The sequence below is a fragment of the Diadema antillarum genome, unplaced genomic scaffold, assembly GCF_040938485.1.
Source record: "Diadema antillarum isolate AM-2024a unplaced genomic scaffold, OU_Dant_1.0 scf00000040, whole genome shotgun sequence".
NCBI lineage: Eukaryota > Metazoa > Echinodermata > Echinoidea > Diadematoida > Diadematidae > Diadema > Diadema antillarum.
In genome coordinates this window covers 57,351-81,050 of record NW_027270929.1, presented here as the reverse complement: position 1 = coordinate 81,050, position 23,700 = coordinate 57,351, and the positions used below count along the sequence as shown (strand labels likewise).

The following is a 23,700-nucleotide window of genomic DNA, read 5'->3' as shown; positions in this document are numbered from 1 at the left end:
TACATGTACATTTGTATGTGAGGCACTGGAATGTCACAATGGAACATCTGACTTCACACTTCCAAATCTTCTCGTCAGACGCTCAAATCTTATCCCCCCTCGCACCACATTGAGGTCATTCACACAGCTTCCAGTGCCATGCGCTCGACATTTGACGGTGCAAATGCCGGGGGTGTGGAGTGGGGAGCGCACCTAATAGAAATCTGAAACCGATTTGATCAAGGAGAAGCTCGGGAGGTATCGCAAATCCCTCCGCCGAGTTTGGTTTGCCGGCTTGACCAGACCAGGCCTCCCATACATCAGCGATACCCCCCAAACCAATCACCGCTTAAAGGTTATCCAAATATGCTGGATGAAGGATAGCAGTGAGGTGAACATCACACGTAAGACTTGCCGTCATCAAAATGAAAAAAAAAAAGGAAGAACATTACATACAGAGAAAAACCGTCTTCTCTTTCTTCTGGGAAAGAACATAGAATCATTTGATAGATACAGTAGCTTGTGCTTTAAATGTTCCTATATTCATTATCCTTCATTTCATTACAGCAGGTGGTCTTCAGTCAATCCTCGCAACCCCCCACCCCCATTTAACATTCCGCAAAAAAGAAAATATACTAAGTAATCTATTTTGCTCGTTGACCATGGCAGGCCTGTATAATGTCTTAATATCAATCTGTAACACAAGTCGTTTCATCACACAGTTTATTTTGTACAGGTATTTTGCCTTGTACAATTTCACTCATGGAAAAGTTGCACAAACCAATACAAGTATACATATGAAATTGTAAAAAAAAAGTAACAGGTATCAAACTTATGCTTCTACAGTGCACAATAAGAAGGTACACTGTATGTGGCAATGAAATCAAGTAATTCAAGTACTTCATAAATTTCTTCACTAGCCTCAACTTCCTCTATAGATTATGTATATAATGTAAATGTAAGGATCTTCTTTGCTGATTTTATAAACTGTCATTGATCAATGTTACTGACACTGATTTTCTTCACTCTCACATATAATACATCATAAACACTAAAACAAAGACACGTATACAAACACACACAGATATTGTAGGTGACAGATGAAAGATCTAAAATTTGAATCATTTTTAAAATATTTACTCTGATCTTAATACGGAACATCATGATTGACAAATTTTCTCCTAGAAAAATAGCATTTGAAGTAACACTTGACAGTGCTGCAGTGGAAAAAATATATCATTGAGACTGTTTTCAATGCTTTCTTCTTTCTCTCTTAAAACATATACAAAGCAAATAGCATTTACATTGCTATTATACATCTTTCTTTTGTCATTACTTTGTAGATAAATTGAGTATTTTAATAAGACACTTCCTACTCGCCCTAATACAAGAAGAATCTGACATAAAAACAGAGGGCATCTCACCTGTGTCTTTCTTATCCTGACATCAGCTGAGTTCATCTTGGAGCTCTCCTCCTGCTCAATGCTCTGCTCCATCACTGAGAATCAGAAAAATCAGACCAGAAAATGGAAAAAACAAAAAATAAAAATGTGACAAGAGGCTCTTTCACAATCAGGTACATAACTCACCAGAATATACAGACCAGATGTACTAAAGGTACTGTTGACCATTGGGGGCAGTGATTTGAATAAAAAAGAGTTCGAGCTACTAGTATCACATTTGATGCATTGTGTAGGTCAGTTGTATCACAAAACATCAGAGTTTAATAATATTTTTTGCTTGTTGTTAAATTAGCAAACAGCACCTGACCGGTACAATTCTTGAAAACAAAAACCCCACGAAATATACGGCGAGTACAGTATAACTTGTCCTTCTGCCCCACCCCATGGGAGATCAAAGCCCAATTCTGACAAAGCACACAAGTTAATGTGCACATGTATCGCTCAAGCTGGATATCAATATATTAGCATCAGCTTTAAATATCGCCTCGTGTGAATAGGACCCTTATCATCGTACTATCCATCACAATAGCATCCATTGGCTAATCCAACACCCTTTTATAGAGATTAAAGTAAGGTTACAGTAAATTTCAATAGCCTGAAATGGCTTTTAATAGGGCAAGGAAATCACAGCAACAAATGAGTTTGATGCACAACTCCTGCCAATCCAAAGCAACCCAACAAAAATATGATTGTTAATGCAATGCCAGTACATCATTAGAAACCTCAACATCAGCACATCAATCAATGTTTAATAACTGCAAGTCAAACTTTAACTTATTGCTTTTCTCTAGATCTTTTGTGTTCAATGAAAATCACTTTGTGGGTGATATATAACCTTTCCCTAGCAAGGAAACATCCCACTTTAATACAATACAAACGAATTGGATGGTCATAACAACTTCTGGGGCTATGAGCAGAGTTTCAGACATATTTGTCAAAAAACCATATCTGAAGTTTATGACTTTTAACATACATACAGTTTGATATACACGTAGGCTAAAGAAATGATTTATTGGCTTCTCCGCAAGGATATCAAAATTGTGCGTGGATACTAATATTGTGGTGTGTGACATGAATCTCTGAATGAAAGAAAAAGAACAAAACAAAAACACTGCACTGCTGTGTGATGACACAGGAGATTAATGTTTCCAAGATCAGGTAATGTATACTGGCAATTCAGCTTCATGATACATCCTATGACTCGCACTGTCGTTAAAGGCATATCACCATGACCTTCCCCCAATGTAATGAAATTGCTGTTGCCAATTTGAGGAATTAAGCAATATCACGTACAGTGCACTCCCATTATAACAAATACATATAAATAACAAAATTCCAGTTACAATGAAGTAAAAATTCAGCCCACAACATTAACCACTCTATTTTCTTTTTTAATTGTTCATTTGTTCGGTTATAACCAAATTTTGATATAACGAAAGAAAAGTGCCGGTCCCGAGGACTTCATTATAAGTCCACTGTAATCTATCATTCACTGTGGATATTGGCACAAAACATCTCCTGTGATATAGAGCAGGAACTCTGATACTCAACAATTTCACTGTAACTTTATTGTAATGGACTTCGGCTAATTACAGGTACCATACAAAAACTGCGCTCGACAGAGGCAGACTGGGTAGAACAAAGAACAAAGAATAAACCATTCTCATACCGTATCCATCCCCAATACCCCCTCTCTACCAATCTCCCCCCTCTCCCTCTCTCCCTCTCTCCTCATTAGATGCCTACTTGACTGATGAATAATTTCCTAGGCATATTTACAGAGGCTGGTGTTCAGATCTGGAAGAAAGATTTGCGACCGAGGGGAGATGAACTCATCAAAATTTTGCTTTGGACCATGAGCTCTCATCACTTTCGGGGCATAATTCACCGTCCCAGCATTTTTTTCCCCCTCTCCACGATCCAATACCTTCTCTCCCACTCTCTCCCACCACTATCCCCCCCGCCTCCCCCCCCCCCCCCCACACGTACCCCACCACTACCACCATCGCCACCTTCACTCCCAGCTGCTTCATCACATTTTGATATATCACAATCATGCTGACTCAGTGCAAGCCACCACCATGGCCAGCCCAGCCAAGCATCAGAACCATTAGTCAGAGGGGGCTGACTCATTGCCGTGCAGCCCTCTTCCCCAAAAATCTATTTTCGCCCTCCGCAGGAATTAACATGATTATTTCCATAAATGTCGGCAAGTGCCTCCCACACATATTTCAACGGGGAGCATGATACGTGCAAATTATGCACACACTGCATCGGGCAGAACAGATTGAATGCTTCCCGCCTCCACCTCGTACTCCGCCTCCTCCTCCTCCTCCTCCTCCTCTTCTTCTTCCTCTCCTTCTCTACCTCCCTCTTGACCTTTGTATACCTCTCCCAATATTGAACCCCGTCCTCCATCTGTCCATTTGTCTCTGTCTGTTTGTCTCTGTCTGTTTGTCCGTCTCTCCATCATTTGTCCCCATTTTTGTCACCTGTCCATGTATCCTATATTTCAACTCTTCAATGCACAGATCCTGCTAACTTTTTATGTCTCATCTAACCTTGTTACTCAATTATTTTCTACTTTGAGACTTGTATTTCTCACATTTCTTTTTATTTCCTCTTTCACTTCAGTGTGTCCTACCTTTAGTTAACTTGAATTCATTCTCTCCCCCCCCCCCCCCCTCTTCTCTATAAAGTAACCTTTACCAACATCCAGTCATAGAGTCTTCAGGAAAAGGAACTACAATGTAACAACCTGCAAATTAAGATTTCATTTTTACTCCTTGGACACTCTCTGGGTATCTCTTCCTCCAAGCCATCTGGTCACTGGTCAGTTTTGCCTCAGGTCTCCTTAGATGATATAAGATGTATTGCAATTCTACAATGAATGTCAAATGTACATCTACTTAGATCTACAAATAAGATCACTATTCAATAAAGGAGGTGGAGTTTTTTATCTTCTACTCTTCTTCACTACTTCTCCAATGACCCTCCCACTCTGTTTGGGGATGAATTGAAGTAAATATTCATCACGCATATTTCTTGTTACCTGCCTGACAACAGGCCATAAAGCAAGCAATTCTAAAAAAACAAAACATTCAGTTACAAAGTATATGCATATACGCTTTCACACTGTGCTCATTTTCATGAACTTATTAAACCTGTTTATAACATTTACAAATGGGAGTATTTTTGTTTTAAAAAAAAGAATCAATACTTCCCAAATCATCTTGAGTCACTTTTGTCAATTTTTCCTCTAACAGATCTCATTAAATGTAAATTTGTGAAACAATGTCTAATGCCGCAAAATATCTTACATCTGCTGTGCTCTATTTCTCATGCACCTCACATTCTTTTCTGTTTTTTGCGGGGGTGGGGGGGGGGGTGTCCATTCCTTTTTGACTTCTAAATGATGGGTTGGTAGGGATCATGGTTATTTTCCTCAATTTCAATCTGACAATGGTGAGTGACACACAGAATGGTATTCAAGGAAACCTGTCACGCAGTCATTACCCGCATCAGAACACACAATTACAAGCATCTAACTGATCACTCCATAGCAGACACGCAATCAGAAAGAGTACAGCTGCAGCAGCAGCGGCAGCAAGGACATTAAAAGCAGCTCTGCATTCAAGCTGGTATATCATTTTATGAATTAACATTAACTTTCAATGAAAGAATTGGATGAGAGATTACGATGTTGTTTGTTTGTTTTTTGTTCTTTTCATCCAAGCACAGAATCTGAGGCAAAAGATCATGGGCAATTTGGCAAAAATCAGAAGAAAAAAAAACGGTGATAAAATAACAAAATTGTACACTGTACGTGTGTCAATGCTTAAATGATATGATAATGATATGTATGCTACATGTATGTTGTAACTTATGGTATAGTTTTGGTCGGGATGGGGATTCAGATCTTAGTTTTTTTTTTTTGTGGGATAATTAGAAACCATTTATCTGACACTTTACAGAGTATACAATTCCAAGAGAAATTATAAGTTTATTTGATGAAAATCGGTTTTGAAATGGCTGCAATATCCAAAAAAAAAAGTGAAACAAAATAGTCCTAATTAGAAATAAAAGGTGGGACCCACCTTTTATCAGGACCTCTTTGTTTTGTTTTGTTTTTTCCTTTTGATATCTCAGCTATTTCAAATTTGATTTTAATCCAATAAACTTTGAATTCCTCTTAGAACTGTGTTCTCTTTGATATTTTGTTAACATTAGCAAAGTCTCTGGGAGGAATCATTTTTTTTTTAAATTGAGCAAGAAACAGTGTTTCACATTATAATATGACAATAGATGCACCATAATCACTTTCCCAAAGACTCACATTCTAATGAGCCTGTCAATTGCTTTGATGGTAAGGTTCAAAGAAAAAAAGATTCAATGCGAGAACACACACCCACACACCACACACACACACACACACACACACACACACAAACACACATACAGTATCTCTCCCTCTCTCTCAACCACCCCCCCCCCCCCCACTTCTCTCTCTCTCTCTGTCTCTATACATCACAAGAAAAAACTTAGGAGAGTGCCATCTAATTCAAGAGGTTGCTGATGATGGAAAATGACCTCAAAATGGCTCCTTGATCCGCTATTAAAGCCGATGTTTGGCTCCACAGCAACAAACATTGACTTGGCTCAGCTAAGGATCCGCCCACTGCACCTTAAACTCAAGCTGTTCTTACCTTTAAACTCAGCTACTAGTACAAAAAAAAAATTCCAGATGAAATTTGCAAGAGGGTTGTATCCAGGGCCGGCACAAACCGGGGGGCTCGCCCCCCCCCCCCCCACACACTTTTTTTAAATTAATACATAAGAATACATAGGATCTAACCACATAGCCCCCCCCCCCCCTTTACTTTTCTTGTTGTTTTATTTAACCCCGGGAGTGGTTAGGTTTTTTTGTTGTTGTTTTAATTGTTAGTCGATGTAAATTGGAAGCTCATTGCAAGTTGTATCAGAGGGCTTTTTTTTTTTTGTCAGCCAATAAAACCTGGAAGTCATAGAAGAAGTGGAGGTAAGGACTTTTTTTTTCTTTTTCTTTTTTTGCTTGTCAGCCAAAGAAACTTGGAAGTGGCAAAGGAAAGTTACGCTGAAGGCCTTTTTGTTTTGTTTTTTGTTTTGTTGTTGTTGTTTTTTTGCTTGTTTTTGCTTGTTAGCTGATGAAACCCAGAAGTGCCACCAGAAATGATTAACTGCCCCCCCCCCCCACTTTTAAAAACGTGGTGCCAGCCATGGTATCTATATCAACAGTGGGCTCCTAGAAAGAGAGAGATAACCAATTCTGCAGCCTTTTAGAGTTATATAGCAAAACAGTAAAAGAAAAAAAAAAGGAAGAGACTTGGATGAAGAAATAACATACAGACAAGTCTCGTCTATTTTTCAATGTATTCATTTTTAAAATGCAAAAAATGAAAATGGAAATCCTTTGAAAGGTTGCCTTGTCCTGTGTCTCCATAAGTTTAAAGGACAAGTTCACCTTCATATACATAAGAATTGAGAGGATGTAACACTTTGATAGTAGAACATATCAGTGAAAGTTTGAGGAAAAATCGGACAATCCATTCAAAGGTTATAATTTTTTGACATTTCAGTGCCACCATTGCTGAATAAGAAGAATAACTACAGATTGTGATGTCACATGTGTCGAACGATATAAAGAAAATATCAAGAAAATTAAACATATTTTCACTTTTCTCGCATGATGAAAGAGTACTTGACTTTCCTCTCTCAGAAGGCACAGAAAATAAACATTACTGTTAACACCAGTAACAAGGCGAGGGAATGTCTACTTTTTTCACAAAATGAAATTTTGTGGAATTTTCTATATATTTTCCTCATTATCATTCTATGCATATTACATCACACGTCTTTTCATCCGGCAGTGACCACGCAGAAACTTTAAAAATGTATAACTTTTGAATGGACTGTCCCATTTTCCTCAAACTTTCACTTACAACTGTATGTGTTCTACACATATTTGTATTGCTGTATTCACTTAATCCACATTGACAGGTGAACTTGCCCTTTAAAAGCACTGTAACCATTGTGGTTACTCAATTCTAAATGTTGTCAGATTTTGGTTACCTGTATAATGATATTCAAACTGGAAGAAGAAACCCTCAACCTCACAAGGTGTGAAAGCGATGTCATGGCTATCACAATGCTCAAATATCATCACGCTCATAAACCATTCCAAAATGGCTTAATGTGATACTACTGTACCATCTACAGGAAAAATGAAAAATTTGCTCATCACAGATTTTCACAATTTTTTTTTTTTTGAACCAGTGGCCACTCCCAACAGCTATCTTTCAAGGGCTCTATTGTCGAACAATAAAGCGCAGTGGTAGTGCATAGGACAACACAGGTCAGCTTTTGCAAACTGGGAGCATTGTTAGGCAATGCCTTTAAGCAATATCAATAGGGTGAGTAATGTAAGATTCATAATGCAATCACTCTCAGCATGGAAGATTGATTCCACAACCCTTAACTGACCAATATAGACTAATTAGTCACGGGGAAAGAAAAGGGGGGGGGGGGTCTGTCCTTGATGCGTGAACAGAGGAATAAACGATGGCATAATTGACAGACCCCTGTGATATTGTACGGCAGCTATGCAAATTCACACCCAGGTCATTTAAACATGTTCGTTGTCAGTCTGTCCCGTGATCCACGCACTGCAATACTAATAGCCTCCCACACATGGTGAGTGTACTGCCCACGCGCACAGCTGACTACAAGTACTGTACATGGGTTCACATGTTTTCAGGACGGGCAAAAGTCGTACATAAATTTACATGAAGCCCGGTAAAATGCCTGCTATGGATTTAGTCCCCTCAAGTTTTGTCTTTGCAATTCTAGTCATTTTGCACTTTTTGTTTTTTGAAAATACATAGTTTTATGCATGTCTGTCTGTCTGTGTGTCTGTCTGTGTGTCTGTCGGTCTGTCTGTCTGTCTGTCTGTTTGTCAGTATAGTCCATTTGCTTCTATGCTCTTTTCTCGGCAAATGATTCCAGATATTTTTTGTTTCCCGTGTGTGAACATATCAAATCACAATGGCTATTAAAATCAATAATAAAAGGTAAAATCACTATAACCATCGGTCATCAACTACAAATGTATTTAATCAGGAAGCAAACTGAAGAAAGAAATTACTCTGGCTGGACCTTGGATTGTATGCAAGTGCAAGAGGTGGGGATGGGTAACCAAAATCAAATCTAAAGATATTTGACAGTTGAATTGATCATAGCAATATTTGACTTTTTAAATCAAATTGATTTGAGCATACATGTAAATTGATTTTTCTTTTTCAATGAATAGCAAGCCATGGCTTTTTCATCGCTGTCAATATATTCTTTCTGCTTTTTTATCCTTTTCAAAACATTATTATTCAAGTACTTTTGGTGATTTTACTGATTGATTCAGCAGGTAAATATCAACTTAGAGAATGGTACACACTTGAGATTTCTTATCAAATAATACTTTCTTTTTGCACAGCAATTCTCATTTGTTTGAATAAATGCAACACCATCTCAAGTGCATGGGACTAGTGGTCTGAGAATCTTTATAATCTTGAGGATCTACGTATGTAGATTCAGCATTGACTCCTACATTTAATATCAGCTAGGGTTCGGTTACAAGGACCATGCAGTTTGTGGTAATACAATACATACTATTATCGTTCCCCCAGATTCTTCAAAAGTGGCATACAATATCCTTTTCTCCTTCACTTCCTATCTATGGAAAATCTGTAACAATAATATCTTCTCCTGTGAAGAAACCCCATTTTAAGGGCTGCAACAAAGGTCATCCCATTCGCAAATTCCCTCATCGGAAATAAAAGACCAATTTTCAACCAAAAGTCTGTTTTAATGGCAATATCTCACTTTGCCACTAATGATCCGCAAACATCTACGAAGCCCGACCGCTCCCGTTTTGGAACGGAGTCGTAAAATTTGCAGGATGTGTCTGGAGAAAGATGATGGTTGCTAGGCAACAGTCCTTGTTATGTCGCCTGATGCTGACGTGACTTTTTGGCAGAGTTACAGATGGGGATGGTTCGTGATATGTCTCAACACAGCCGAACGCTTTGTCACCTTTCTCTGTGCGATCAGCGCAGCGTGCGCTTTAAAGAAACAGGCCATTAACGTCCAAAATTTATGGCAGCATTGCCGTCTTCTTGCTCAGTGAAGACGCTAACCATAGTGATGATCTTCATGGGTTCAAACATCAACCACCGTAACTTGAATTTCATTCCGACAGATATCTGCTGCACACAGTGTGCCACCACATTCACACATATTCTATAGGAGAGTTCCCCCGACCAAAAAAAAAAAATATATATATATATATTATATATATATATAATAATGCCTCCGGCGACACTTCGTGGCAGAGGCATAAAAAACAAAAACAAATGACAAACATAAAGGAAAGTTAAAGATCTACATGCAAAATTTACTTTGAAGAGCAAGATAAACAACAACAAAAACGTAAACGTGATAAAATGATTTCTCTTTCTGGACCACTAGAGATGACAGACTTTCATGTACCCAAGTGATGGATAAAAGAAGATGGTGCTCATTTCAGGCGGATGGGTGGTGGTGAGCTATCATGATCTTACCCTTTAACTTCCCCCTGACTTTGTTGGCAGTTTTCTTGATGTCATTCATCAGTTCCTCCAGCTCCTCCTTCACTTCTGCAATAGACAGGAAAAAAAAATACAAAACACAAGAGGAAGACATTAAAAATGTGTCAATATTTTCACATAATACATATTAGATGCAAAAGATATGAGTACCTGGGTCAGAAATGAACACCATTATCTGTAAATACTTGTCAAGAGGGCAGTAGGGCTTAGTGTGCAAGTGAAATATTGGGTGAAAATTTGGTTACAGCTCGTTATTCCGAAGGTTCGTTATTCCGAAGGCTCTTTATTCCTAAGGTTTGTTATTCCGAAGGTTCCTTGTTCCAAATTTCATTTTCGGATTAACCAATCTTCGGAACAACGAACCTTCGGAATAACGCCACAAATTTTTGGATTAACGAGCCCTTTTTCATTTTCGGATTAACGAACCTGTAGGTATAGGGAATTTGCGTGTTTCGGATTAACGACCCTTCGGAATAACGAACCTTCGGAATAGCGAACCTTCGAAATAACGAACAGCACCCGAAAATTTGGGGGTGTCACGGAAAAGTTCTGAACTTTCCTTGTATACACATGGCATAAAACTGAATGAGAGAATTAACACAGCGTTAGAGTTTAACAAGTTGTGACAAAATGTACAATTGTAGATTGTGCAGTAGTCTGTGTTACACTAACAACATACCATGCATCAAAGGATGAATTCATAATACAGTCAGAGGTAGGTTTGTTCACACTCCATACAAAACATGCAATTGTTCTATGGATCAACTGATTTGTTTGCATGGTCAACTGTACTTTGTGTAATTGGAATGAACTACCATGTGGTATGTTCACATCAAAAGAAGACAGCATGATAAGATCTCAGTATGACTGCTTTGAGAAAGAACATCTCCCAAGAATAAAGCCCGCCGCACACTACACGATTTTTCCCCGATTCGCCGGTCTTAAGACCTTAAGACTAGAAGTGTGACGTCACAGTCTTGCCATTTTCTAGTCGTACGACTGGGTCTTAGCGCCAGTCGTAGAGATTTGACATGTTGAATTTCTACGACCAGTCGTAAGATTTCAGCCATTCACAATGCAGTAAAATGCAAGTGCACGCAGTGCGCCCTGTGTGCGCTTTACAGTTGTAAGCCTACTCGTAAGGTTCGGTCGTATAGTGTGCGGTGTCCGGTCGTACGACTGGTCTTAAGACCCAGCTTGGCTTAAGACTTTAAGACCAGTCTGATCGTGTAGTGTGTGGTGGCCTTATTAAGATACACATTTGAGCTGTCCTTCCATCTACAATATTTGATATGGCTGAGTGTCAAAGAATCATACACTTTTACGGATCTCAAATTCTGCTGTACAGGCATTCAGAAAAATGTAGACAATTCTGTTGTTTACAGAGCTCTGTAAATTAACTGCGCTTTATGTGTACACTTGTACATGGTTGAAATCCACGACCATACTCACAAAAATGCTCTGAAGAACATAACAACAACCAAGATCCATAAAACAATGGCAATATTCTGTCTTTGTAGCATTTTTCTCACAAATTTGAACAGCATTTGCAGCCACACATTTACAGATTAAAGAAACAACATGTAACATCATTTCCTCTGAACCTAGGCTCCAATGTATGAATTAAAAAAAAAATGAACAATAGTGTGCATGTTCCACAATCACATTGCATGTTATTCAGCACACTGCTAAGCATTTCAAATTCAACTGACACTGTGAATGTGGGATCTTCTGTACCATGCACTTTTTCACACTGGGTCCATAATAGCCAATTTTCGCAGACGAGGGGTATTTGTGACAACAAAAGTAGCAAAATCCACAAGATTTGCAGGAAATGAATGGCAGCTTCTACAACCTGCTACAAATTGAGCTGGGAGGTACAATATGTAACTGCAGACAACAACTTTTGGGCATACTGCAATACACTGCGTGGCTTCATTTAGACAAAAGTCTGCAAAACGAAAAGATCTTGAGCAGTATTGCATAAGATATCAAGATTAGTATGGTAGGTATTCAATGTCACTAGTGAAACCAACATTTTGATACAAATGTATGTGCTTTATAATGGGCTCTGATTGACAGAGGCAGTGAAGAAGAGACAACCCATCTCTTCTCCTGCCAAACTTATTTAATATTTGTGTCTGTACATTTGTAAGTTGTCTTTATTAGGATTTCTTTACATCATGTGTGAATTGACAAAGAAGACACATTTTATGATCATGCCTCTTTTATCATTACTCTGATAAAAAAGGCTCCTTTTCATATTTCTTCATCCCTATCAAAATAATCTATTTCAATTATTTTCCAGATGTATGTGTGTGAAATACCAAAATAAATCACTTCTAGTTCCTACGAGAAGGTTCTTGTATTGACACAGGGTGATGCAAACCCACAGGGCTGGTTGCCAAGGGCAACTGAAATGCATTGCTGGGCAAGCAAACTGATAGGTATCTGTCTATTAAAGGGGAATTCCATTGTGATATTACGTTGCTTCGGATGAAAACAGAGAAATCAGAAAAGTAGATACATGTAGGTGAAAATTTGGGAAAAAATTAGACACACAGACAAAGTTATGCACTGATAAAGTAGTAAGAAAAACTGGCAACTCTGTGAGATGTACATTGTACAGGTGTCGAGCAGCTCTCCATTAGTTTTGTACACAAAATTTGACTCATTTATTTTTATCAGATATCATGACACAGACAGAACTTCATCGCGGAAAGATGACATGCAAAAACATATAACTCTTATTATGTTTTTTTTTTTTTTGTTCTTGGTATATACCAAGAACAGATCAAAAGAAAATCTTTTGTGTGAGAAAAATTAAAATGAGTGAAATTTTGCAGAGTATAACAAAAAAAGAGCTGCTCAACACCTACGTCACACAGAGTTGCCAATTTGTCTTACTCTCGAAACTTTATCGATTGATAACTTTTTGTGTGTGTCTGATTTTTCTCCAAATTTTCACTGATCTACCCATCTGTTTTTTCTGGTTCTATACAAAGCAACATTATATCAGGATATAATTCCTCTTTAAACATACAGGGCACTTGCCCAAATACCTATTTTGCGTATGACAGAAATACCTATACATGCCTGCAAGAAAGGTACACTGTAGTTAGTGAAAGTAAAACGAGCCTCACACAAGATATTAAAAACCTCTGAATTCTGTTGTGACTGCACGCAGAGCGATATATATGCCCCGGTGCAGAAGTCACATACTTAAACTGAGCAAACAGGAATGCATCAGCATTTAGGGCTGGAGCATTTCTAACTACCGCATACAGCATTATGGAGTACCTCGTACCATTCTGGTGCCACTTGCTCATTTTCTGTTCCTCTCTTTCTCCCCCTCTCTTCTGACATCTCTCCTTTTTTCGTCTTTTTTTCCCCACTTTTCCCTGCACATGTACCAGTGTCAGCCCACACACAGTGAATGCTCTGACTGTACATGTATAATACAGCCAAGCTCGCTCACTCACACACACACACACACACACACACACACCTCCCTGATACAAGTGTATATCCACATGCAAGCTAACACACATGGTCACACACACACACACACACACACACATACGCATGCATCCAGCGCGACGCACCCCTTACACTCCTGTCTCCCCGCTCACAAGAGCCCTCCTGCAGTATAGCCTAACTTTCCAGACTCTACTTTGCAAATATTGATCATCTGTTTGCATCACATACAATGTATACTCTTTGCACAATATATATTGCGAGCATAACAGTTTACAAACTGGGACTTGAAAAACAGTTCCTCATGTGACTGAATTTGCAATCAAGAACCAGTGACAGTATGATAAAGAAGCATCATCCCTTTTCGAGAGAGAAAAAAAAGAGATTTCCCATCTATGCATATCCTGTCACAGCATTTTCTCTTAAATGTGAACCAGTAATCTCTGGGCTACATGTATGAGTTTCACAAACACTACAGTGTAGGCAATTCACAAAATCAACCCAAAATGCCCCTAAACATACAATGTAGAAAGTATTTTCTAGTACAACATATGTGTAGTACTTCTCTAGTTAAGCTGCATTTGTAAAGAGCTTGCTGAAAACTTGATTCAAATTTGAAGATACTACACATATATATTTCCTAGTGTGGAGACTTTAAAGCATTTTAGTTTTTGAAACACAATGTTGTAACACAATGTTGTATTTACCCGTGAAAAAACAAACAAACATACATTTTGTACAAACATTTTGTTTATTTTCTGAACACACGATGTTACATCACAACTATTTATATAATTATCACAGAAATTGAAAACACACAAAAAGTAGTTTTTATTTTTATAATGGACTGAGCATACAGCAGTATTTATGTGGCATTGAAATTATCTTCATTTTATAGTCTTAGTGTAGATTATGAGTACATGGACACATATAATTTCCCTGCTTTGAAAGGGGTCTCTAAAGATAATAGCCAAATTTGGACTTGAGTCAGTCTAATATTCAGATATTCAACTGTAAGATGTTGGGGAGGGGGGTTGAACTGATAGTTGTCACCTGTAAAATGTGAGTTCCAGAGAAAAATTAATTTCATTACCCAAAAATGTAGCATCAACATTGAAGATTACAGTGCATAGTGACGCTATTGCATACTGTAACCTTCTTCAACTTGCTATTATACACAGCTGCATGTTTGAGAAACATTGGAAGGCAAAGAAAGATATACAGTCTGGACTTGGAGACTACTACTCCTAGCACTGGCTGCTTGCCTCCCCTCACCTCTGCATGCTAATGAATGAATATACCCAATGGGACATTACCCGAGAGATCGTATCTGCATGGCAGAAATTTTGTACGCAACCCACTTTACCACTTCCTCTCCCCCTTACCCCCTCCTCCCCCCCCCCCCCATTTTCCTCACCCTTCATACTGCTTCTACTGCTATCTCTCTTACCCCCTCCCTCTCCCGAGCTAGTTTTCTTCACGAACTGAACGTTGTGACCTTACTTGCCGAGACTTTATCCATCACCGTCGGAATTTTTCAAAAAAAAACAAAAACAAAAACAATCCCATGTCCGCTTCTCTCGGTGCGTCGACTTTAGGCCAAAATCACTGCAAGTCTGAACCAAATCTACAGATCAGAAGAGTACAATGTAATGAAAAAGTAGAAACTAGAAAAAACAATCTCGTGCTGAGAAGACCAAGTAATTCTGAGATATGAGTGTTGCTTCAAGAATGTTCTGAACATTCACAACTGCATGTATTTCCTGCATTTCCTGCATTTCCTGTCAATGGTGCCACTTAGAAATCCAATAATATGGACTCCAATTTCACAAGAGGCAAACTTCCTCCCTCCTGCACCCCTCCCCAACCACCCCCCCCCCCCCAAACCAACACCACCATTTCAACAAAATGGTCCATGTTGTATTACAGGATGAAATAGTGATGCATACAGTGAGGTAAAGCTGATAATGAATGGGACAGATACCAAGTGTACATTGACAGACACATGCTGAGTAAGTTTCACAGGCAAGTATACAGTATGCTCAAAAGTCTTGATGTTTAATCCAATTTTCGTCATCAGCTTTAAAACTCACTTCTTGAAGCATATCTATGAACTGTCAAGTGATACATGCATGAATACTTTTCACCGTTGGTACAACGTCTTGCTGTTCTCTTGACCTTCGTCAAGAGATCTCTTTTCTCATCTTGATATACATAGAGACAAATTTCTGCTGTTTCATGTATATTTCACTGTCACAGCAAGGCTATGTTTACAGAATTCTATGAATGCATGCATCGTATAAAGGAAGGAGCACTGCTCATAGCTGATCTTCCCTACTACTGCAGGCACTTTATGCTATTATCAGGTTTTATATTACATCAGTGTAACACAACATGTACACTGTTCTGTTAAATAAACAAGAGAGAGTGTTTGTGGTAGAGAAGGATTGCGAGAGAGAAAGAAATAGAGAGAGGGAGAGAGAAAAGGCTTTGTGTTCAGAGCCCTTGGCTTTTCTGGGTGTGTCACTATCTTCCCCAGATGTGAAGTCACTTTATATTAATCAAACCAGCCCGAGCCCACTGCTGTTTAGAGTACACAAACATGGCCTGAGAGCTGGAGTGCACTTAAAGGCAACCAGTCCTTCCTTCCCACAGTTCAGGCTTAAAGGGCAAGTCAAACCTTGCCATGCCCTTTCCTTTAATAGTCCCATCATAACTTACTGCTTTTGTTTTTTGTTTCTTCAAGAATCATTTATAATGCTAGATTATAATGCCTTTCCATCTGGTTTTTCAGGTCATTAACACAGCAATGATCTGTTGGCTTTTTTTTTTTGTTGTTGTTGTTGTTGTGGAAATTTATGCATTACAACAGATGTGCATAATTGAGGGCCTACTATAATTTGTAGGCAAAGGTCCAAAGAAATCTACAATCAATTTTCAAGGATGATCATTCATTTACAGTATGTCTGCCATGGCCCACCTAATGTTGAGACTGAGATCAGTGAATAAAGTCTTGCTGACAAGAACTATACAGGGGAATTCCATAAATGTGTAAACTCTACACCTGTATGTGTATTTTGTAACATCAAGTCTTCCATGCTGTAACTACTGCAAGACCTCTCAGTACAATAGTGATGTCACAAAGTGAACTACATTTGGGAGACAGCTTTTGAGCTAGTGGCATTCCATGGTATCAACACAATAGCACAGTCACTCTTACCAGTGCTAAACTGCATTACACTCAAACTGCCCTCAACAGCCAGTCACTATAAATCAATTATTCACACACACGACCATTTTATTGCTGCACACATTGCGAGTTAAAAATGAGGGTGTGTATACAAGTACTAGGTGTTTCAAAAAACATTTCCCACTTTTGATCATTAATAGTTCAAAAACTATTCATCCGATAAAACTGTCATTGATATAAATAATAGCTGAATAGTGTACAATTTGGTTGGAGGTGATTTGACTGTGAAAACTTAAATCAGTTTCATTAAATCTAAGATTGATTTTGAAGTAAGGTTTCAGATTTTGGTCAAATTTTAACCCTCTGTACAAAAAATGAACCTTGCACAGGAACCAATGATGTGTATGTGAGTGTGTGCTGACAATGGCCCTGAACAATGGACATGCCTGAACCACCTGTTGACTGGGCGTCAGTCTGGCGCTCCCTGGCACATGAATGCTTAATCAATAATTCATGTGGATTGCCCTGGGCACTGCTAGTCTGGATTCATGCACGGTAAAGGGTAAATGCATGCACATGGAAAAAGGAAGCACATGTTTCCAAGTGCTTGCAAACACCACATTCCATTCCAGCTGGCAATCATTTCCAATATTTGCTTCACATATCACTAAATTTGGGATATAAATAAACATAAATGATCTAAAGTTCCTTATTTTAATGCAACTGTCTACTAATTAAATAGTCTGACAGATTTTTCGCTTTTTCAAGGAATCATTTTTGGCAAAGAGTTCAGCAGCATTTATCATTGGGGCGATATGTTTCACAGTAGATTTATTTAAGGCTCCATTTACACAAGTGTATACTCTAATTGATTTTCTTTGCTTCCTGTCACCATGTTTACGATAGAACAGAAGGTATTCATTGTAATTTCGTTTTTCAGAAGTAGGGAGAGCACTGTCGCCACTCAACGACAGTATCGACAGGCGTTTGACTTTACACAGATATTGCCAGAGGCTGAATAAAGACTAGTTGTGATAGTGGAATTTCTTATGAATAAATAATGAAGCATTCAAACCCTAACCATTGTTTAGGACCATTGTCAGGGTGTTAACCACACACTCCCATACACACCCATTGACCCCTGTGCAAAGTGAAATTTTGTACAGAGGGTTGAAAATAGAGCAAAATCTGGAACCTAACTGTGAAATTAATCATGGATTTCATGAAACTGATTTATGCTTTCATATTCAAACCACCTTCAACCAAATTGTACACTATTCAGCTATTACTCATATCAATGACATTGTTATCTGATGTATAGTTTATGAACTATTAAGAATCAAAAGTGGGAAATGTTTTTTGAAACACCTAGTAGATATGCACAGAAATGACTTCAAAAAGATAATACCCTAATCTTCATTCATTGCTGCATCTGTATGCAAATAGTATCAGGGTCATGGCTATTTCACAGTGTTAGGGATAGTATTAAAGCAATTCCCTGTGAAACAGATATTGCCTTTTCAGGAGTGTCATGTAACACCTGTACATCCCCATACAGTGTAGGAGTTATTGTTTGCTTGTGAGGTTATATTTCCTCTGAAACTCACAACACTGAGGGAAAATAAAATGTGTACATGTACATTATGTGTATTGGCCAAAGGGGAAGACACATGCTGTAATTCCCAAGAGACTGTCAAGTGTTAAATCACAATCATAGGGAAGGCAATACTTGTAATATATACTTTATGGTCTTTAGATACACAATATTTCATTATACATTGTACAACGTGTAACATGGAGTCACTCAAGTTTGGATGGCTGCAAAGCTGCATTGTGCCACTGGCATCCAGTCAAATTTTGAAATTATAGCCTGAAGTGACGTCATTGCTCACAATATACAATGTACCATTTTCTATCCTCAGTGTATTAGTCATATGATTGTATCATGACCTTTCACCAACTAGCTGATGACCAATTGATATTTAATTTAGCACAGGTATAAGAGTAGTGAAGACACTTTTCTTCCTTTGTCTTATCAAAGCTACTTCCCATCAAGTCTCTTCAATCATTTTGGTGGAAAGATTGATTAGGTGTTTGAGAGTGCCACCAAAACACCAACAATGCATCCCACTGCACCCCACCCCTACATAAACACTTACAATTACCGACGCACACACGCACATGCACGCAAGCTCACACATGCACACACGCACACACACACACACACACACACACACACACACGACACAAACACACAGACTGAAGACTCGGCTGACCAGGAGTGTACATAATGTATCATTCCCGGCGGAAGCCCCGGAGTCCGCTTGACTTGAGCCAATTTGATGCGTTCTGTCACGTAATTAGCTTTCCAGGCCCGATTCACATGTGGCAGTAGAGGCATCTGCCTGTCTTGGGCATAACAGCCCAAAGTGTCACGCATTGCGCAACTTTCCCCAACTGGTTAATCCATTGCTTACCAAAACTGGAAATGCTCTGATACATGACGGCCATGACAAGTAACAATACTATGACACCATGGGTTAAAAAAAGAAAAAAAAAAGCAAATATGACCTGTACTTGTTGGCCATGCTTGTCAGATAATGTGGGCAAAGCACGATATGGCATAGTGTGAAATGAAGCTTTCTTAGAACTGTCATTAATCTGCTCCTCAGCTAAATTTGGTGCATGCCACATAGAAAGTTCTTTGGGCAAGAGGAACTTTAGACAGATTTCTGATCCAAGAAACAGAGAAATATTCAAAATTATCATATATCTTCATCACCATTGAATCAACATCACAAGAATATCATTATCATCATTTCCTGATCAAATGCAGTGACAGAAAGTATTCAAAATGAAGCAATTCTTATAATCATGTACATTGTACATATCCCCCTCCCCCCCCCCCATATCACTATACTGTTTGCAATACGGTAAATAGTCAATGTAATCATAAACACAAATGATGGCTTAATTCATGAATTATGTACAAATTGTACATCTTGTACTGTATACTTGTTCACAGAAGTGAAGGAAAATGCAATGTTTCATCAGTAAAAATACTGTACTACTGCTGCACAAAAACAACAGCAAACTTCTTGCATCGCTAATACCCACCAAAATCTACACATACACCACAGTAATAGTGTGAATGCATGGATATACAGTAATACAATTAAGTGTACAGATGTTGATGCCCAAAATATTTAGATATAAGTGCAATGATACAAAACAAAAGTACGGTGGGCCATTGCATGGGACTGCAAATACTTTCCGAGAGATGGTTCAAGACTGACTGTACAGTACATGTAGGTGATATATTCACTGCACGGGCAAGTCTTCCTCTCAGTGTGAAAGGGGGCCAACCGTCGAGATTGAGAAGTGGAGCAATAGGCTTTGCCCACGTCTGCTCTAGACTCCCGGCAATGGCTTGTGGAGACCTTGGGCACATCTTCCAATCCTAAGTGAATATCACACCAATCAACCAAGTTAGCAAATCAGGAAAGTCAAGGTGGCTCACTCATTTCCAGCCCAGCCATCATTTTTTTTCTTTTATCTTTCTCTCCCTGTTGTCATTTTTGTTTAGATTTTTTTCTCCAAAGGGAAGAGATCGGAGGTACACGTAGGAGAAGAACCGGGGGGGGGGGGGGGAGGGGGGATGAGAGAGGGATGAGTAGAGGATATCATCACTGGAGAAGGCAGTTTGTCATTGCGGTATTAATGGCTGTCATATTTAGGATTTAAAGATGCATGAGAATATCCCGAGCACAGTGGAGATGGATGGGGGGGGGGGGGGGGGGGGGGGTGTAGAGAGGGATGGGGTAGGGGTGGAGCCATTGGTGGGGTATTCTGTATTCACCTACAAAAAACACAAAAATATCCAGTCCGACATTGTACAGTACCAGAAATGAAAACAAGCTACAATTTGCCAGATATTATGACTAAGAATTTGTGTTTTGGTGAACTTCCATCAAGGCAAACTTTCCTATGGGTTACAACTGGAAACCAGAAAATAATGCAAACTGTGTTACTGTCTATGAACAAAGTAAGAAATATACGGAAGAAAAATGAAGGCTGCCATACCCAATAAGTAAGTACTGTAAAAACTATACAGTGGTTTTGACTGGTGTTTTGCATGACTGCACCTCTCTGCTATTTGCTTGTATTTTCACTAATTAGCAGATCTACAGACAGATAGCCTCCGACACTCAAGGATCCAAGAATATCAATAAAACTTGATACCACAGCTTTATGTGTAAAGTATATGGCAACGTATCACTAAAAACTCAGATGTTTTATGGTTTCTGCTCTTGTGGTTTGTTTTCCAAGATGACCAAACATCTCTAGTTTTGCAACCATTACAATTGTCCTCCATTTGGAGCTACATGTAAGGATATATCTCTGAACAAGTGCAAGACATTCTTCTTCCACTTAAATATCTTCCACAGTCACTACCCTTTATATGCAGGCAATGACACCGCATTGCCACAGCTGTGGATGAGCGAGCCCCCAAAAAGATGCCTCCGACGATAGGCGTTACCCCTCGCTGTCAGGGCAACAAGATTTACTGGGCCGTATGCCGAACCCCTTTGCATCTTCATCTTCGCCCCCTTCTTGTTCTTCTCCCTTGCCTCTTTATCACCTCCTTTTTTCATCTTTTTCTTTTGCTTTGGGGTAGGGGAGGGGTGGGGGAGTGGGCTGGTGCCCCCGGGCCACTTACATTGTACGCCTATATCTGATTACTGAGGACAGCCAGTACATATACATTGTAGGAGGGGGAGCTGCGAAAAAACACACACCCTTGCCAGTCACAGTGCACAAATCTCATGAAGGGGAAAACAGCACAGCTTACAGAGATATCATTGTCTCCATATCCTTATTTCTCACTCTGCAACTCATGGATGATTTCTTTTTTCTTTTTGCCCCCTTCCCATTCTTCAAGCTTTCAATATACATGTTCTAATTTTGCAAGGTCTGGAATTCAATGCTACATACTGTATATACACTGTAAATGTGCTCATGTTTCATTTTTTTTTCATTATTGATTTCTTTCCTACCATTCCTAAACATCTACATTGTAAATTCTACCTCATGTAGAAGAGCAAAACATGAGCAGATTATCAATACATAATTATAAATACTTCACTGAATCACCAGCTTCAATCCAATGTGAAGTTCTAATAGCTGAAGATTAAAAGAACCGTATCAAATGGGATGGCTATGAATTGCAAAGGCTGGTTTGACTCAGAATTTCATATTCAGAAATCTGCGTAATGCTTCAGCAAAACGTTCACACCATGTACTTGAAGGTTCTTGCCATAGGCCCCATTCACAGAAATTATCAAAGGGTTTATGAACTTCTTCCGGCCGACCTCCACGTCTACGCGCAAATATTCATATCATAATTTGCTGACAGACAATTGTATTCCACAGTAGCTGGCCTGCGCTAGTCGTGGTTTTTCGATTGTACTGTGGCAGGCAACCAATGAGGATTGATTCAATGGAAGAGCCATAATATCTGCCAATCGGCTTCCCTTTAAAGGCATAATTTACCATTTGCAGATGAAACAAAATTCAAAATTTTTTTAAATAGTTCTAAAATGTGAGTTAGGGATAGAAACAACCAAAAAAAAGCTGTAAAAATTTGAATCCGTATAATCGATGTTTAGTGTTGTTAAATACACAAAATGTGAACAATAGTTAATATAAAAAAATTTTTCCAGACTAAACCGTCTACAGCTACGGTTTATTGAGAAAAACACTCATATATAAAAATCTCCTTATATTTTAGGCTTTATTGCAAAAATTTCATATGGTAGGATGTTTTGTGATACAACAGACCTACACATGTACATGTATGCATCAAATGTGGTATCTTGAACATTTTTTTGACAACACTGCTCCTAAAGGTAAACTGGACCTTTAAGAGATGCATGAATATAGAGTGAGCTGCTATGAGAGGATAGGGGGAAGGGCGGGCAGGCAGGCAGGCAGGCAGACCCGGTGGAGGAGAAGAGTGCAGTGGAGGAGAGATGAGTGGGGTGGGAAAGGGGACAGACCGAGATGCAGAAACATGCATGCAGCTGAGGCGAGGGTGCCACATAACACATGTGCACACACGACCCAGCTATTTAAGCCTGGCACACCAGGAAAATCAATTTCTATCGATACGGGCTCGGCGTGACTCCACGTTGATGTAACGCGCTCCACACCCAGTATTAGCTCCTGCCTCCTAACCCCATTTGGCATTACTTTGCAGCCACTCCGCAGATCAGTTATTCCCTTTCTTGAATTTCAATGTATTTTATATTCTATTCTTTTTTCTTCTTTGTCTATTCCCCTTTGTTGGTACTCTGCTATTAAAGCAACTTGCTGTAAAACTAGGAATGTTTGTGTGCATTTTAATTTTGCGAATTTGGCAAGAGCCAAGATTCGCGAAATTAAAATGCACGTAAAAGTTCTTGTCTACACTATACGCATTGAATGTAAGAGGCAACTCGCAAAAAAATTCATGCTGCGAAAAAGGCCGACGGCTCCAATTCGCGAAAATTTCATGCCGCAAAAATATCGTTTTTTACAGTACATGGTAAGTCTTTATATTGCAGCAATAATGCACAATGACAGAACTTGGTGATCATGGGGGATTGCTAATGGGGACGGCTGCTGTATTGTTGTACATAACTCGTTGTGTTACTGTCTGTATCTCACCCCCTATGATACTTGCCATCAACTGTCATGCCTTTGCACATCTACATTGTACAATACAATGTACAAATACAAATTGTATATCAGCCTCTTTTATCAATTTTTAAATGTTCATACGGAATTTAACTGAGTCCCCATCCCTTTCCTCTTGTAAGGCATTGTGTACCATTTGCAGCAGAAACAAAAACCCAGCTTTAGTGCTTCAAAGTAG

General features: G+C 39.0%; 1 protein-coding gene across 3 annotated transcripts in view; it reads right to left on the bottom strand.

Annotated features, from left to right (window-relative positions):
* LOC139711637 (syntaxin-like) overlaps nt 1–23,700 on the bottom strand; it is a 95,631-nt gene that overhangs the window by 43,498 nt on the left and 28,433 nt on the right. For all 3 annotated transcript variants that reach the window (XM_071623513.1, XM_071623500.1, XM_071623507.1), the window contains exons 4-5: nt 10,091–10,165; nt 1,404–1,477 (exon numbers count right to left, since the gene is read on the bottom strand). In XM_071623513.1, the coding sequence (XP_071479614.1) occupies nt 1,404–1,477; nt 10,091–10,165 (149 nt within the window). The remainder of the gene's footprint in view (nt 1–1,403; nt 1,478–10,090; nt 10,166–23,700) is intronic.